The following is a 19,049-nucleotide window of genomic DNA, read 5'->3' as shown; positions in this document are numbered from 1 at the left end:
TATTTATTTTTGGTTGTCTAGGGATTCCTTATCACAACATCATTATTTTGTTTTATTTTGAATAGTTTCGAAATCTTCTATTCAACGTAATACGACTTTTTGCTTCAATTTTATTCAGATTTTTTAGATTTTTAGAAAACTGATTCATTTTTTTTTGTTTTACAATATTAGTCACCAGTTCCTTATTTAACATTTCTCATAAGTGAACACGATCAAATGAACGAAGTAGCACGAAACATATGTTAAAGTTTACTAAACTATGTCTAGACTTCATAACAATGCTCCTTCTTTCTACTAATAGACAAAAAGCATGTGTAGCAATTCGAAGATAAATGAAATATTTGGATACGAGAGATTATGTAAATATTAGTTAAACATTGTTAAACGATGTTGAAATTTATTTGCAATTTTTTTATAACTTAAACACACCCGTATAGAGCGATAAGTACGCACGATTATAGCTAGGTATAGCTGTACGAATTGTTTACTATTATGCTATGTCCAACACACAGGAATACAGGTATAGCCTTTCTCGTATAGAAATACAGGAAGACCAATCACGATATAATAACGAATATATGTACAAAATAATTTATTTTTAACGACAGTTATATATATGTAGACAGCACTGCCAAGCTAAGACACTTCAATCGCCTTCGAATGATTTTTCAAACAGTCTTCAGGGGCTCGGACCTTATTCCCATTTTTGTTAAACTCTTTCAGTTCTGTCCGCACCCAATCCATCTTGCTTGCGCTGATAGTTCTCTGTTTCATCTTTTCAACGTATTGGGAAAACAGGCATCTTATTGCCGGGTAGAGATGAGGCAAAATCTGGAGTAATTTGGGTGATATTTGCATATGGTCGAATGCAAAACCTACTCCCTCTTCTGCAAAGATGCTTTCATCTTCATTAGGTATCTTGACATAACGTTGTGAAAAATGTGTTAGCAGCGTAAACTTTGCATTCATTTGACGCCCCACCTCAACAGCTTGTGCTGTCGTGCAGTGCCCCTTAACTAATGCCTCGTCTTCGAATCCGGTTTCAAGCGTAGCCTCATGTATGAGCAAGTCGCATCCTTGCCCCAGCTCGATGAGACTGGGGCAGCGTCTCGTATCGCCTGAGTAAACGAGGCTGTAACCGCTGCCAATGTCTATACGAACCCCGTAAGCATCCGGGCAATGATCAACCTCACAGGTCGCAATACGTTTGATTCCTAGGTTTGCAAGCAGGTCCTGATGACTGGGTATGTTAGCCGGCGGGAAACCCTCTGTGGCCTTACCTTGAAAAGTGGCGCTGTTCACAAAGTCAAATTTAAGCTGGCCGAAGAGCTCACCGTATTTCTGCAGCCACTGAAGTAGACTGATTGGTCCTATAACGCGCAAAGTTGTTTCAACGCCCAGTTTGGTACGTTCATTTATCATCGTAATTAGGCCAAGGTGATGGTCGGCGTGCATATGCGATACATAAACACATTGAAGATTGCGGAGGATTTCCTTGGAACGGTTAATACCGTAATGCCGAATCAACTGGCTGTACGTGCTTTCGCCACAGTCGAGAAGTAAGTATGTTTCTGGTCCTGTCACCACTAAAATACCGGACACGTTACGATCGTTGTTCGGAACAGCGCTCCCAGTGCCAAGGAACACCACTAGCGGATATTCTCTTTTGTCAACGATTTTCAATTTCGATAGTTGATCGTTCACCTGCTTTAAAGCAAGCTCAAAATTCGGTACCGACCTTGCCTCACTGATATATTGTTCAGGCTTAATTTTTACTGCGGCCTTATCATCTAATCCCAAATGAGGTCTAATGTGATATTTGGTAAAAGCGGCTACACCAACATTTGAAGACCTTGAAGGTGGCGGGAATATCTCATCATGGATCAAACTCAGTTTATACTGTGCGCTGCATGATTTGGCGCTTAACTCATAGGTATTCTCTTCGCAAAGGGGCAGATGAACTATGTTTGAACGAAACTTTTTACAGAACATTTGATATTTAGGCGAGTCGAAAATTTTTTTGGGAGTCATATGTACAATTACACCTGTGTCATCATACTGTGCAGCATTTTCCCCAAGTTGATACGGTGAAAACTCCTTGGCCTTGAGAAACGAGTCAATGTATTCTTCTGCAGGACACTCCAATATGATAAATACAGCTGCGCATGAGTCCAGACAAAAAACATCATCAGGTTTTATAACACGGCCATCGTCGAGTACAACCTCTTCACCTGCTTTTATCTTCATGAAAGGCGGTCCTGGGGGTACTCTCAGTTCAACACAACGATATAGATTAAGTTTCTTCGGTTGTTTATACGGCTTACAAATGTAGCCAATGACAGCATCATTCGGAATTATATCTTCACTAACTTCATTTTCATTAATTATACTATCACTCGTGTCACAGCTATTGCTTTTGTTGAAGATGACAGATTGAATACTGATGAGACTGTCGGAGAAATCTAATTTGTTATGTCGTGTCAGTTTGATCCCGTTGAAATTAGCAAATGGCTCTGTAATTTCGAATATCTTCATTATATCTGAGTGTCCGCAGATTTCAAACTCATGCATTCCACATGACTGAACTGTCAGCATATAACCTAATATACCGCCTATATTTTCCCATGTTGGCGAGGTAAAAAACAGAGTTCTCACGTCGGACATCTTAACGCCGTACTCTTGACACAACTTTTGTGTTCCTTCACCGCAATTGAACAAGTAGCGGGAGTTTCCTACAACGACAGACACTGATCTTGGCCCCCCTACACATCCATTGCCGAAAACCCGAAGGGTGATCACATTTGAAGACTGTCTTTGAGCACCTTCGATTCGCTTCAACATTTGTTGCCTTTTGATCTGTTTAGCGTGGTCTCTGTTTTGAAATGGTCCTGTGCCATCGTTTACCGTTGAGCTTATAGATCGATTCTTAGTAAGACCTCGATGAATAGACCAGTTCCGTATCCACAAACGGAGCATACCTAGAACACATAAAAATTCAAACATATACAACTAATGTGTTTACTATTATTCAATGCAACAAATTATTTTTCTGTAATATATGTATTATTCTTCTACGTTCAAGCCTTATAGTTTCCTTTTAGACGCGTATTGAGCATATGATTATAGCAGCCATCATTTTATATTTCAAGTTCTATCCTCACGAAGCGCTCAATGTACCTGAGCTTTTAAAATCTTCGTTCCGCTTAAGATGAATATATTTAGGCTTCTTATCAATATAATACATTAAAAAACTATTCTCAGTATAACGCAAGCTTCAACTATATATATGCGCCGACCTATCGAAAGTATTTCTTGTACGTAGGCTTGACTATAACAAAGAACGATTTTGACTAGACCTAGTTAGCGAAACCTCTTCATAAAGTGGTTAATAATCAGCAACGTATATGCGCGAGTTTCAACAATTTCAATGTGAATTTAAAATGTCAATGCAGCGCTACACCAATTTATTTTCTTTATGATAACAATATGTCATAAACATTTATAGGATTAAAGTTCCAACCCTACAGGGCGCACAAAATGAACTCATTTCGGCATTTCTACATTAGTTGGTAACGTTTACAAATTCTGTTTTAGATCTAGAATTTTATATGCCACTAGTTTGCTTCGCAAATATTTGTTGATACTTACTTGCTTTAGTTTGGGTAAGCGTTAATATCATAAATAGTTAACGTCCATAGTAGATTTAAAGGAAGAATGTTGAATTGTTACTTAAGTCAATTCAATCATATGTTATAGATGAACCGGCTTTGATGGTGTCATCTAATGTCGACGGCCTGAGAAAGAGGGTCGAATAGGCAAGTAAAAGATTAAATGTGGTAAAGTAGATGTGGTAGATAGAGAAGGATATGAGCAACTATGTCACGTAGTCAATTATTTCAGTGGAGAATCATCGATTTTTTTTAAATTAAAACTTTGTTAAAGGAAAACTCGTTTAATAGACGGGGTTACCGTAAAGTATTCAGGGCTGACTAAGTACGGATTCAAAAAAAAAAGTCGACTTTGAAAACCATATGGTATATGGCTACCTTTTCTTTAAGGAATCCAAGAGATCTATTTGGATACTAAAAATTAGTTAGCTAATTAAAGAAGTGCCGGATATATGCACATTTTTTTATAAATTAACCAGAATCTAATTGAGACGCTCTTCACTGTATCACACTGAGGCCATTATTTCGGGGACGCAGTTTGGTAATCAATAAGCACTAATAAGTAATTCGTGTTCCACGTTCAGTACTGACATTAAGTACGGTTTTAGATGGCTCGATCCCATGACCAAACAAAGTACATTCATACCCGGTTTTAAACATACACCCCCACTTAGCAGGCAAAAACATTACCACTGCGCTGTCACGGAAACGATAAACGAACATGGAACTGCTCAAATCGCACTTTCGCATTTAGGAGAGGGGAATGTTTACAAATAAAAGTGTCGCGCGCCTCTCTAAGGGCACCTTGGGCAGCAGTTAAGCCATCTATTCATAGAAAAAAAAGAAGACGAATAACGAAAAGTATGGTAAGGAGGTTGTATAATCGGCACTCATATTTTTTATTATCATAAAGAAACTGTATTTCGTTAACCAGTTGTTGATAGTTACTTTGGGAGATAAAGTGGAGCACTAGAGAAAGAGTTTTTTGAGGCATTTCTGCGGGAGTTAAAGGCAACTTGGCTAAAAAGTGCTCCATACTGACTGTTTTGTCGATTGGTCGATTTTTCAGAGATTTTTAATTGTTATATACTGAGCCAAACGTTAATGACTACTTCATAAAAGATAAAAGCAAGTGCATCCGACTGATATATGTTACAACGTAACTAGAACAAAATTTCATTTATTGGTTGAATTGTCCTACTATTCGCCAGCTGCAACATCCAGCTTGTAAAAATCGTGTTTTTTTGTAATTTTATGATAATTTAGATTTTTTCAACATTGGAAATGAAATCGGAAAGTTCAAAAGTGGCAGGAATAGCAGCGGTATCATCATTTTTGGGAAAACAGTCATCAATCAGAGATCGATCAACATTTTTCAGCTTACTGCTATTTACTAACATGCAGCCCATGAATTTAAAACTTGTTTTTTTTGTCAAGTTGCTTATTACAACGACTCTGAATACTAGATGAGTATAATTGGAATTTCATTAAGTTGTTGACTTTCGCATAGTTTGCAAAATTCAGTTGAAACGGAGGTCAGAGGCTTTCACCCTAGACATAAATTACTCCTACTCATTTTTTTCTATCTTTTTTTTTGAGAACTTTGATCATGTATGCCGCATTGAGTGTACGTGGTTCCAGCATAAAATATAACACAAATCGAACAATACTATCGATTTAGCTGGCAACAATGTTTAAATTTTCGTTGGTTAGCAGGAAAACTAATATCTGTGCTTTTGTAAATTAGAAGAGATCTGTTACTCTTGAAATCAGATCCAAGTAAGTAGAAGTTCATTGGCCGCTTATTTTTCTGTTTTGCTTGCACGGAAATTGCGTCAAATTACACGAAGAGGGCAGTTACACGTACATTGAGAGCTTTTTCTCACGCTTTGTTTTTAAGACTGTATATAAACATATATTTCAACGGAATGTTTTCAATGTTGTAAAAGTGCTATTTCTGACGGTTAGATTTATTTCATATAAAGATCATTCATCCCGATTACAGCTTCGATTTAGGATCTAATTCAGCATTTAATTATTTTCAAAGTGTTTCTTCTTTAATCGGCAAATAACTTTTAGTAGGCTTTTTAATAGTAACTGTAAGTTGAGCTGGTAAGTATTGCTTAATTACACTACAAGTAAAAACGCTCGGCGAAATTAAACTTTGGATTGGGAGCATGCAAACATTTACGAAAAATGGAAGGGCTCAAAATGTCCAACAAATTTTAAAAAAATATAAGAAAAACATAAAAAGTCTTTAAAAAAGTTGTTACCGCTTTCTGGACCCATCGGCAATTGATATTCGCTTCTCAAAAACGGCGGTTTATTTATGAATAAAAGAATCCAGGTATATCAAACACGGCTTCTTGAGCCATTTTGATTAATTTTTGGGTATCTTAAATCTAAAACCTATTAAAGATATTCCCGTTTTACTTCGTGAAACCTTCTTCACGTTTTACAAAAGCCACACACACACACACACACCGTAAACCGTTAATTTCGCCCAAAATAAATTTAATCACGGTGGGACCCGTCGACAGAAAAAAAGTAAAATAATAGCTGATCTTTGCTCATATAAAAACAATGACGCAGTGCTTTTTGTTACGAGTAGTTTATTATTTGGTCTTTGAAAGAAATGGCTTTTGTCTAAGACCAAAAGTTTCCCCGATCTAAACGCACCACCCTGCGTCATTGTTTACACGTGTAAGTTCGAACCCAGCAGATTGACACGAAACAGAATTGACACTTAAGTGTTTCCTCTTAATCGAACGTTTATAAATCATACGTTAGTGATCACCTGGGTGCTGAAACGCAGTGTGAGAAATAAGTTACTCAACCCTTATTTTGCCTGTCAGCAAAAGCGGGCCACGTGACACGGCTTGCGGCCCTTACAATGTGCAGTGTGCACGTCTAGCAAGGTTTTTCGTTTCCACTTTCCCCCACCAGATGACTGGTGATCACTGGAAACTATCCACGAGGCGCGTGGCCCGCTGTAAGCTACGGCAAAACTCAAAGTTATACCGAAAGCAGTAACCTCAATTCTTTCCAGGAGATTGTTGTGTATAATAACCAACCATTGGAGCTAGTGTCGTGCCAATATGGAATCGATAAAAACCGTCGCCGGTCGATCATATTTTTGAGTTATACCGTATTCGTTAGCAAAGTATTGAGTTCGTCACAGTGATCAATACAGGATCACTGTGTTCGTTGTGGCCCATAGCAGACCGCCGACTACTGCGAATTAATTGCTGAATTTAATCAAGAGCTGCTAATAGCTAAAGTTTAGCCCCGTGAATATGAGTTACTCGTGGAATTCTACAGTATCACGACCCACTGTAACGTGGCCTGCAAATCCTTTGGCGGGACTCATGGCATCTAATGCGCCGAATTATTTTACCACAGCTACCGTCGTCGCAAGGCCCACCCAGTATTCAAATGTTTATCCATTTCAGACGTTCTATTCTGCCTACCGGGCACCTGCGTATCAACCTCCAGTTCACCCGACAACTGTTTCTTTACCTCAAATGTTACCATACACAGACAACAATAGCTTTTATGAAGGTGGCTCGAGGTCATCATTCGTCCATCATAACCATCAGCTTCTAGCGCAACCGATAAATGCAATGATTCGACCAGCAACGCACGTTTCACCGCAGACGAATAGAAGCTTGGCTCACAGTAGGACGTCGTCACAGGAAACGCGTCATCGAAACTCAAGCGGTAATCGACAGCTCCGGCTAATAACCAGTACACATTTAGTAAGTAACGCTATGGTTGGTGGTTTAAGAAGAACCGCTACTTCACCCGTTGTGACCTCAGCTAGGATCAGTTCACGGCCAGCATCAACAGAATCCTTCGAAACGAGCACGGTTGAAAACCAACTTTGCTGTGCGGTGTGTCTGGAATCGTACATATCCTTACTAAGACAGAACATGCGACCCGTCGCGTTGAATACTTGTTGTCATGCTTTTTGCGAGCGATGCATGCAATCGATTCTTGGCCAACGAGCTAAGTGTCCGAAATGCCGGAAGCCGATCGATATTAGAGACCCGTATCATGTCATCTACTTTTAATTACATCTTTCAAAATGCCGAACCGTGGTTGTTCTCCTTCGTCCTATCTGCGACGCTGAACGACGAAGGCGCGCTAATTGAGAGCGAAGCGACCGGGCTATCTGCTGCAGTCGCCATAGAATAAATAGCAACATGGCACGATTATGTACAGTGGAACGTAGACAAAACTGTTGCCTGGCCGGCGCTGAGTCCGCAGGCACTGTTCGATAGTAAAAATCTACTGTTATTTAGCTATAATAATTGTATATTAACATATGGCAATTCGACTGAGGTTCGTTTACATGAATGTGTATAGATGTGTGTGTGTGTGTGTGTGCGTGTATATATATAAATGTGAATATGCATAAATAATTATGAAAATGATCGAACTGTCAAAAGCGTGATGCAGTGCGTTTCTAATTGATATAGTACTTTAACATTAATTGAAGAAGGTAAACAAACGGTATCTTGCTGGGACTGGGGCTAAGGTAGGAATTGCGGGATAACTCATACTACTGTGGCGTACATTAATTCAATTCGCTAGTTTTTTCTGCTTTTCTTAGAGAACGCCAGTTGACGATGTATGCTTGCAGGTGATGAATCTGTATAGTGCACGAAATTTATAATAACAAGCTAAATCCTTATTAATAATAAAAAAATCGAGGCGAGATACTTCTGGTCGTGATTAGTCAGTTGCATTTTTTCTTCACGTGTAATAATAGGAAACGCTGTGCATAACTATGTCAGGAAAATGAATGGTTTACTAACAGGAAAGATGGAAACAGACGTTTACATCATAGGCCATTCTAGAAGTGCATATGATAGTCGTGTTTTGAATTAATGATTTTTATATATATATATAACCATTCTTCTTCTTATTGTTATATAAGACTAATAATCTTCGAGCTTTTGTTGTTCCTTTACGGGGCATTAGGTTTAAATATGTCCGCCTGCTAGTCCTAGCTGTTTGGTTTGCCTCATTTGGGCTGTGCTATCTGCGTGCGTTGTGGAGACTCGCCTTTGTACAGTCTCGATTTACCGTGCTGGTTATATATTGCCGTAGCGTATGTTACTTGGAAAGATGTTCATGTATTTGAGATGAACCTGTAATGAAGCCACGTAAACATCTCTGACTAACTGGTTGCCTACTGCTCTCGGCGTATGATATTTACCTGTAGAGTTAGATATGCATCTGTTATGTCATTCTATAGAGATGTCATATACACGTTGGAAAGCTCGTAATATACGATCGACACCAGAAGATTGACATCTTGCTCAGTTCAGCTCGTGGTAGCTTAGCACCATATGACCGTACTTTTATTTGTCCTCCACGAATTGTCAAGGTACGATGCAATTTCCCAGAGTTTGCGTAGCAACATGCCTGATTTTGGTGTACCTACCCTTCTTTGTCCTACATTTAAATGTTGAGGTTTTTGTACATACACTCTTGGTTGTATCAGTAAGTTCTCATTTTGTACCCTATTGGTGAATAATTAAATTTTTGCTCAGTCAAATAGCACCATTATCACACTACTATTAGGTAAAGAATTGTCTTTTTTTACCATACCGCAATCTTTAATAGGATTTCAGAATGTGTTTATATTCGTATGCATGTAATTATTGTGACGCTCTTCTGTTAGTAGTATTTTGATTCGCAATAAAACGTTATTTTAGTCAATGGGGTCATTCTAGTCAGCTTATCATATTGTCGTCTACACGCCCAGTCCATAAACCTTCACGATATGAAGTAACTTTGCTTCTGGAAACATTGGTCGTATTGCTCAGTAGTAGCCAGGAAGGGAAAGGAATTTGAGAAAACGTCTTAAGCACAGATACAAACATACTTACCGGGGAAAATTGAAGTGTTGTTTTTAAATATATTTTTTTGAAAGTACGCTAATAACGTTTGTTTATCGCTTCATCACACTATCAGTTCAACCAAATACATTGCAGTCCAGTAACTCTATGTTCAACTCTACTATTTTGTCTATAATAACGATTCTGGTTATGAGTAAATACGTCGTCATTCATTCAGTCTATAAGAAAACCGCTCATTATAAACTATGGCAGAATGGTGTTTAACTCCATGACGGCAAGTAGCTTTGTGTTTTGCGAAAAGCGTCGCTAATTCACGTTTGAAGTTAGAAAAAGTGTATACCAGTTGGTCTTATTGTTCTACCACTATTTATCACTTATTTGCGAAAAATTATTTCATGCTAAATACTTCCATTATAATGCCTGCCCTATGGGCGGCCTAACATTACTCAATTACTGAGTTGCAATCAAATTTGTCGAAGTAGGACACACCTAAAGTGCTAAGACCTGTCGTTGGTATGAAGTCAGTCTGTTCTCAACGAAGTCTGCTACCCATAAGGTCACTGATTTTGACACAGCAACTTTGAAGAGCTACTATCGAACATGTTTCATAGCCCAATATCGCGGTAGACAGATATAGGGTGTCAGGTCAGAGCAAACAAAATATGTCGTCAGACTGGACAACAGTGGGTACCTGCGAAATATACACGTAAAAGTGTGCGTCGACCCAGGTGTCAGGAAATTCGCTTTGTACAGTAGCACGAAATGGCGCACCGATGATGAATCGTCGGTACATTCGAAATGGCATTTAGTTTAGATGTATTATGCTATGCATAGGTTGTTTTGAATAAGACTGTACTGAGCAACAGTATGACAAATGGCTGACTGCATTTATAATGTAAAGAGTATTAATAAGGCTTGAACTCTGTGCACGAATGAATACGTGAACGATGCGGTTTGTTTAACTCTCTACGTTAAGGCAGAGGTAAAAGACCTATGAGATACAGAGTTGCTGAGAGTTCATCTACAGTGCTAGTGGGTTGTATTAAACACTTTACGTTCGTGCATGGACCCATAGTCTCTAAAAGATTTGCCTGGAGAGCTACATTTTCAGTAGTGCATACATATCCATGCTGTAAAGCCTTTGTCTATTTCCTTGTGTCTCACTGTAAACACTTTGTTGCATTATCTGTAATTACAGTCCTTCCTGGTGTCCTTCCTACCGTTTGTTCACTTACAGACGTTTTTATATAGGCTTATAAGAGTCTGAATATCAAAACGACAGATATCAAAGCAAATCGCAAAATGATAATAGTGGCAGCTTATGGCATAAAATAAGCTCAATTGAAGCTGTGGTCGTGGGAAGAACTGCCAGCCACTAATTAAACGCGACCAATATTCCAGTAGAAATGTTGTGGCTTGGGCAAAATGGTTTCGTTGTCTGACTTTCTTTGTTCGTGGAAAAACACGGTGATCATTTTTGTATATGACTGTCAATTGAACCTGATACCAAGCAAGGGCAGGCACGCATGAGGTACGTGTGCGCAGACTGCCGGGTAAAACGTAGATGGTAATTGTGGAATAAACTGGAAGTTGGTCAACAATGCCCGTTATACCAAAAACGGTTAGGCTCACTAAAGTTGGAAATTTTTCTTGGAACTGTTATATACTAGTCGTCAGTCGTCACAGTAAACAAATTCTGGCCGTTGATTCATTCCGATAAAAGGTTAGTGAATCGTGCATCAGGAGTATAGCTCACTAAGCACTCCTTAACGCGCAACAGATTATCCCAGTTGCGCTTACAACATAGGTCGTCGCGGTGGAGACTGCTGACTTCATCAACAGCGACTCCTGGGACGAGTGTGAAAAAATCTATCGTTTTTCACTAAGCCGATGTTGTATCGACCCCAAAAAATTGTGTTTTTTAGTTTTACTGGTTTCGTGCGAATAACTTTCTAGGTTTTCTTTTTATCCACTGTGCTTTATTGACTGTTAAAGGTCGTACAGGTGTCAGCCAGTCTCGTGGAAATGATCAGCTTTACAGGACACCACGAACATAGACGTTGACATTAGTCCTTTGTAGCAATTTAGACGATGTTTGCTTACCAGCTTGCTTTTCTGGCTTGACATACAAGATGGTCCACACTTGCACCGATAAGTATCTACATAGTCTTGAAGATGTCGGTCTGGCATACCAAGCAAGACGGACTAGGTCCTTTTGGGTGTCCCTAATTAGCGCGAATATAGACAGGAAATCTGCGGACACTATCTGTCGTTGCTCAAAATATCGAACACCTGTTGATACAAACGAATTCGAACATCTGATCCTCCACAACTTTTTTAAAGTTCAAAGCAAAGAACTTTAAGCTTAGCTAATGGTTATCAGTCTTCATTAGCGGCAGACGTACAAGGTATAATTCTACAAGCATATCCTTATGGGTAAATGCATAAAATATTATCTTGTTGACTGGCTCCGGCGAAACGTGCTTATTAATAATTGTACTGTTTGGAGATGTATCCAAAATATGTGTATTGCAATCAAATAGTTATCACTGTCATCTCGCATTGTGGGCCTTCCACGTCGTCAGTCTAGCTCAAGGTGAAAAACTTGATTTGAACAAAAAACCAAACAAATAAACAATGTAAAGCAAATGCTTTCCTATGTTGTCCAGTTGTCAAGGCGGCTGAACATATACCCCCGATATGACCGAACAGATATTTTGCAGCCCCGTAAAAGTATAATTTGCATTATATTCAGTGAACAGTACGTAAACAATTGGACCTAGTATTAAGGTGAAAAACATCGATACAAACACGCCAACGACAAACACGACGAATAATCTCGGGTTGTAATGCATGACTCTAAATTGAAGTAACTGAAGAAAGTTGAACATTGACCTATTTACAATATATTAATATTCAGATCAAGCCCATCGTCGCCAAAACGCCAACAGCGAGAACTGACACTTCTTAACGTTTGAAGGCAGGTTAGAGCAATGACATCGTTGTAATTGTATAGATTACGTTGTCACGGACAGTTATTTCTACACATGGTAGGCTATAAACGTAACTAAAATGATACGACAATTTACAACGAATGTCGTATCTTTAGCGGCTGTCACAACCAGGTAGGAATATGATACATATATATACGTCTTCTTTACGAAAATGACATGAGATTGACTTCTACGAAGGCTAGTCTCATCTAATGCGTACATCGCTTTCTACAAGGTTTCTATTGAAGCCTTTTAGATATCTATGTAACTATCAGTGAGAATATGACCGTTATATCTTGATTTTTCATTTCTTCACGTAGCCAAAGTGCCTGAAAACAGCCAATAGTGGATGCTTTCCCAATGAGTTGAAGATTTAAACTGTTATTAAATACTTTCACCAGAATTAAATATCAACTGCTCATTTAACTACGCATATAATATGGGTTATATATTATCTTGTTGTTGTTGTTATTAAAGCAAATCCCAGACAATGGTTCTAGCAGCCAATCAGCGCCAATATGAGTACCTGGAACTTTTGTTCGGATATACATGGATTTCAAACTATTTCAGATTCAGAACATTTTTTGTTTTAACCGACTTTTTTTTATTTATGTTGAGCGATGACTCTGTAAAACGAGAAGCATTCCTTTCCTAGTAATGATACAGAGAACCAAAAAATTATGAAATCCTGAACCATGATTTAGCAAACCTTTTTAATTGTCACAGTAATATATTCGAGGTTGCTCCAAGATTCGATTCAAATAACCCGATTCTTTGTCCTAACTATTCTGACTTACTTTCAACCATAAACCCGAATCCACAAAATCAGCCTTTTTATTCGTGATATTTTCTACGGGTAAACCAATACTGAGTACTGCCTTCATAAAACATAAACGTAACTGAAAGGCGCGCACATTTACATATCAGACAACCTCCTCTAAAATTGTGTCAAATAACTTCAGTTCTTTGTAGTTCATATAGAGCGTATTTAATACTATTAAGACTCAGATCAGATATGGTCGTCTTTATTAACGGTATACTTCTACAGTACACAAGTGACAGAGTAAGCGTGCACTATTAATACGTGAAATAGTAAAAAATGTTTAATTTTTAAAATTAAAATTGAAAAACATTTCAAATTTGTTATTTATTCGTAATAAGTAGCTCTTATTTTTGACTTACAGGTATCATGACTTAAACTTAACCCCTCTTAAATAAAATTATCAACAATAAGCGTTGTTATGTCTACTCAGGTCTCTCGTGGGCTCTCTTCGTTCGACTACGCTACACTGTATAATAGACACAAACGGTTCCCATGCGACTATTCATCGCTGCTGTGATCTTCAGATTTCGTGTGGAGGAACGCCTAAAAATGACTTATACAATGAAAACATTCTCTAGGCCACTTTATGAGGCGTTAGCCAAAGTTTCAGCTGTTCAATGCGACAACACTAAATAAGGCCTGTCCGTTGTACTGCGGTTGACCGATGTTGTATCGAACCTTTAGTTCCGTGTGTTTGGTGTTCTGGGCGTTAGCTATGTTTAGGATAGCCTCGAAAAAATCATTAGCCCATAAATGCATCAATGACGCTAGCACGGCATCTCCTATGCATACATGGCAGAACGAATATAATAGGCAATGTTCAGGCAACGTTCACCGGCTAACTCGCAGTATTCTGCAGATCATGGCCAAGAAACTAGCCAGAATCAGCCAGATGCACTACGAGCACGCACAATCCTGTTACGTATGTTCTAATCACCAATGAAGGAGACAAGGATGATCCGATAAACGAAAAAGACTTCTCATTATAACTACAACATTTTCCAACCGTTTTTGAACAAAGTGGACAGATCGTACTGCTTTCCTTGTGAAAGCTATTGGAGCCAGCCAGTACTGTTCAAAATGCCATGCACCTTGGTGAGCATGATTTCATGCGTCCACTACAGAACCTTAAAAAGCCTCTTATTCTCTAACGTGTTAGTACGTGAAGCTGACGAAGTTCTACATTAATTAATATTTGATAACTGATTTAATAAATAAACTGTGCAACGCTAACGTTCTTTACAAAAGTTCTTGAGGCCTAAAGCATTTCTTACTAAATACGTACTTGAAGCATTTCTAAATTAACAGATGTTTCTTATCTCACTACATGTCACTCTGCACACGAATTCAGGGTGTCTTAGGGTGAAGTACAATTGACCTTCAATTATTCAGCTAATCGTGTGGTTTCGTCTGGAACAACGCGCAATGGATTTATATCTAGATCTGTAGTTGTCCTACTTAGAAGTAATAGAGAAGCGGTTGAAGGAAGCGTTCCAGCACGGCAATAAAATTGCTCACGTTAAACCCGTTTTCTGTCAAATATGATGACCCCTAGATTCGCCGCTTTCCTGAAACGGCTGAAATGATCGTCTGTGATATGTTGTCAGTCCAAGAGGCTACTCTGACTAATAATGGCGCAGCTGCTGTAAGAGTGGGCTGTAGCTGTGAAGTTAATACCCTAACTCTAGCATTTTTATTCAAGAAACGTACAATTCAGCTGCTTGAATATAAAGTAAAAAATGTACGCAGAGGCGTGAACAATAGAAAAATAGAACTACCCGTAAGATACTAAGTCGAAAGAAGAAAACAATTGAAAAAGAAAATAATTATTCTATTTCGTATATTAAAAAAGCGCACAACTTCGAACGTTTATTTGAAAGGGTGCATACGCACATTGCTAATACTGGTGTTATTGTTATATGGAGTAATCCTATTAATGCCCTGAACGTTTGTGTTGGTACATATCGCTCCGCGATAAATCCAGTTTCACCGCTGTCAGGTTAAAATGTCGTTAAAACAGCTTAAATTGAGACAGGAATTTCACATGCTAAATTACACAGGTTCCGTATTAAAATGAGTTATGTACAACACACAGAAAAAACACTTCCGAATTATCTGCCTAGAGTTGTAGCTTTCCGTTGCTAGAAAGAGTTTGCAAACTTCTGAAAGCCATGGAGTTAATACATATATCGCAGTGATAACAATAGCATTATTCCTATCAAAATATGAAAGCTGAGCCCAAATGAATATTATAAAAATTTTGCGCCCGTACGTTATCTTGTTTGGAGCGGTGGGTTAATCGGTACATATATTGTTCGAAGTAAATCTGCAGAACAATTCTTGTAACATCCGTTTTACGTAGTAGTAATTACCTGTGCATTGCGTTATATTGTTTAGGTCGAATCCGTCTGCTACTCGTTAGAGAATCGTTAAAAAAAATAACTTTACAAAACCAAGCCCTCTAGTTTTTGTACGTATTAAATCGAAGAATTTAACGCTTTTTTACGATGCATTTTTGTAACTGTACAACTCACTGTTAAAAATTCAAAATCCATACAAATTTTGAGATATTGACAAGGCCCTGTTTATATATTTCGTGCTTTCAAAAGCTATTTCGTACTCAGTTATCTAAGGGACGGGTGTCCCTGAAGTTCCCCTCAGCAGCCAAGAACACGGAAAGTGTATATAAAAATTGTATTTTTTTTATTTGTTTAGTTATTTACTAGTCGATTGCACACAACATCTATGGAAGTGCACGATACGACGAATTGCTGGCCAATATTTTTCTCAACCATGTACAATATAATGTAGAACGCATGCCGCCTAGAACACCCACCAATGTAGATACATGCAGTCTTAATCATCCTAAATATAAAAAAAAAATTGACTAAATCTCCCCCGTGTTCAGTCGACGTGCGGTCATTCTTTAATGACTTTTTTACAACCATACCTGTAGTAGTAATGATATACTCGTTCGCCAAATAAACTGAACAACGGCATTGCTATCTGACAGCTAGTGATTCAGCTAATTATCAATTATATATATGTCCATAGTTAAAGTAAATGCCAATACAGAGTCATCAACAGAAAATTTAACATGATATAAATTGCTTGCGACAATGTAACGTGAATAAGTAATGACATTATAATATCTCGGTCGAGGGTTGCAGCTCGCCAGAGCCGTTGTCATTTCAAATTACTGCTCTTTCGCAATAGGCATTTGATGCATTTAATGCTTTTTTTCAGCAATTTTTCACAGTGGCCTGTTAATCTGCAAGGAAATACCCCTTGTTCATAATGCTATCAGGTTTAGGACAATGCGACCTTGCTTCCGCACCTACATCCGGTAGTACATCGTCGATGTGTGAATGCATACGCCGTAGCTTAACAATTAGGCCTGTTCATTCTCTTCGCCGTCGTCATCGTTTTTCTTCGATTTCTTGGCTTTTTTTTTCTTTTTCTTTGGCTGTTCTTCTTCGAAAGCTTCGCCATTCTCCTTCCCGGTCGACAAGGTTCCATTCAAGATACTTTCATCTCCGTTAGCTTGCGCCTCTTCATCAAGTGCCTCGGCTGCCTTCCGCTTTTTCTTTTCTTTTTTCTTAAGTTTCTTAGCTGCCTTCGCCGCTGCTTTGGCCTCCACCTCAGCTTCCATCATTACATCGACGTTCTTGCGCGGAATTTCGCCCGTCTCGTAGAATCTCAGTCTCTCTTCAATCTGGTCACGCAGTTTCTCTCCGAACACCGATGAGGCCTCATCGGTGAAACAGTCGATACGCGACGCGATCGAACATTTGTTGCTAACGTAGCGAGCAATACGGCCCTTGTCGCGTTTTTGAGCACGGCCTATGTAAGTTGAATGGAAAAGCAAACCGTACTTGGGTGTGTTACCGCGTGTCTTCATTGCGCGGAATAGTGCCTTTTCGGCGCCAAGAATCTGAACAGTCGACGCGGGATACTTGGCTAGATTGATAAGTGAACCTGCCTTGGAAATCAGACGGGCACCGATACTTTCGCCAACAATTGCTGTTAGATTCGGCGCGATGTCATGCATCTTTAACCGCAAATATTCCGTTAGACGCTTGCGGTATGAAGACAGGGATATAACACGCGAGGCGAACATCTCGATGTTGGCCAGATCTATAGGAGCAATGTCCATTCCCATTGATGCGCGGGCAGCGTCGACGACTGCCTGAGTCTTTGCCGAATCCATCAATAGCTCTTCTAGCTGTGTCTGAATTTCCTTATTTTCGAGGTTTTTGCGATCCTTGATGAGCAGACATACCTGAAATTATCAACGTCACACCAACATCAGTAGTTAAGTTTGATCTATAACCTCAGATTCCAGGCTTAGGCTCGAAATGCGAAATACCACAATAAATCTATGTGACAGGCACTCTAGTAACATAGTTATTGGTAAGCAGATGAGCATAGCTAAAGTTAAGCACATGTCATGAAAAATTATATGATAACACTTCCTTGGTAATACGAAGATTGCCAGATTAGTTATTATCGAACGATACCTCTGATTAAGCGTTACCGATATGTAACTGAGATGATGTACCTTGGCATACATGTGATTATCGTTCACAATTTTTACCAGTTCCGGATAGTGGTAGGAATACCATTCACGAACCCGCATTGCAAAGACGTTAATATCTTTATCAAGTTGGTCAAGAATGGCAATGCTTTGAATGATCATGTTGTCCACACGGTTAACGTTGAACTTCACCTTCGAACGCGAATAGGAGTGGCCAAGACCTAGCTGTGCCTTGGAGCAGTTGTACTCACTGAGGTCCTCGATTAGCTTAGCGAAATGCAATCGAATGCCTCGGAGTACCTCTGGTACGATGCCCACATGTGTGCAGCTATAGCCGAACTGCTCATTAATTGTGGCAGCGAGTTTGGCATCGCCAAGACCTAATATAAATTTGGATTTTTTTTTTGGGAGATTTGTTTCGAGAAAAAGCTGAAGGTCGTCATGGACAACACCTTCAGAGACAGCGTTAATATTTTCAAGCGCATTGATGGCTGTCTTGAATGGGGAGAACGCCACAAGGTCCACAATTGATGATTTGAACTTGCTCACGTCCAGTACTGCCCGTTCAACCTGTGGCAAAAACGCGGACACTTCTTCAAATTCTTTGATGGCGAACAATGAATAACCTGTGGCGTGCTCAAAAAGTACGCGAAGGATCGGTGCCATCGCGGTTCCGGCGGGCTAACAACGGGCTGCCTTGCCGCCGTCACCGGACAATAGAAAACCGTTTAACGATTCCTCCGCACCACGGATATGCCACCAACTATCGCAGCTGACATGAACAAAAACAACTTCGGTGTACTACTGTCTAACAACGGTGTGCTCGAACACTACATGCACCGGCAACCGTTGCGCTACAACAACGAATCAGTGCGTAGCCAACAAACTCAGTAATAGTAGCAGTACTACTCCTGCACTACACTACATACAAGTCCACGTGCCGACGAATCCAAAACAAGAAAGGAATATGGCTGCCATCTGCGCCCGCATGTTCTGTTATTGATTCTCTTTCCGAGCGATAGAGCTCGGAGCGCGAATTGACAGTTCCGTCGATTTAATAACGATGAAGCTCTGAGGGACGTTTCAAATCAGCAGGTTCTCCCCTTCCCCGTTCCTATTGAGACAGAAAAACAGGCCCAGACCCTGTCGCTGTTGCTG

The 19,049-nt window shown here is 39.3% G+C and overlaps 2 protein-coding genes and 1 long non-coding RNA gene across 7 annotated transcripts; 1 reads left to right on the top strand and 2 right to left on the bottom strand.

Moving 5' to 3' along the window:
- Positions 1-565: 565 nt before the first annotated feature.
- On the bottom strand, positions 566-6,472 carry LOC111246513 (ribonuclease Z, mitochondrial-like). 5 transcript variants are annotated; one of them, XM_086983519.1, is made up of 3 exons: positions 6,454-6,472; positions 3,649-3,794; positions 566-2,978 (listed from the first exon to the last, which is right to left on the bottom strand). In XM_086983519.1, the coding sequence occupies exons 2-3, from the start codon at positions 3,677-3,679 to the stop codon at positions 637-639; spliced, it is 2,373 nt and encodes a 790-aa protein (XP_086839645.1). In that variant the 5' UTR covers positions 3,680-3,794; positions 6,454-6,472; the 3' UTR covers positions 566-636. The 5 variants fall into 5 exon arrangements, with proteins under 5 accessions (XP_086839645.1, XP_022651972.1, XP_022651973.1 ...); XM_022796237.2 differs by lacking the exon at positions 6,454-6,472 and adding an exon at positions 4,359-4,507; XM_022796238.2 differs by lacking the exon at positions 6,454-6,472 and adding an exon at positions 4,315-4,425.
- LOC147756547 (uncharacterized) lies at positions 6,302-14,605 on the top strand. The gene is made up of 2 exons (XR_015323652.1): positions 6,302-9,063; positions 13,716-14,605. It is a non-coding gene; the product is annotated as an uncharacterized LOC147756547 (long non-coding RNA).
- A 1,429-nt stretch (positions 14,606-16,034) lies between these two features.
- Nop56 (Nop56 ribonucleoprotein) lies at positions 16,035-18,847 on the bottom strand. Its single transcript, XM_022796253.2, has 2 exons — positions 17,916-18,847; positions 16,035-17,636 (listed from the first exon to the last, which is right to left on the bottom strand). The coding sequence occupies exons 1-2, from the start codon at positions 18,555-18,557 to the stop codon at positions 16,746-16,748; spliced, it is 1,533 nt and encodes a 510-aa protein (XP_022651988.1). The 5' UTR covers positions 18,558-18,847; the 3' UTR covers positions 16,035-16,745.
- Positions 18,848-19,049: the final 202 nt, after the last annotated feature.

The sequence above is a fragment of the Varroa destructor genome, unplaced genomic scaffold, assembly GCF_002443255.2.
Source record: "Varroa destructor unplaced genomic scaffold, Vdes_3.0 BEIS01000003.1, whole genome shotgun sequence".
NCBI lineage: Eukaryota > Metazoa > Arthropoda > Arachnida > Mesostigmata > Varroidae > Varroa > Varroa destructor.
This window is presented reverse-complemented; position numbering and strand designations above follow the sequence as displayed.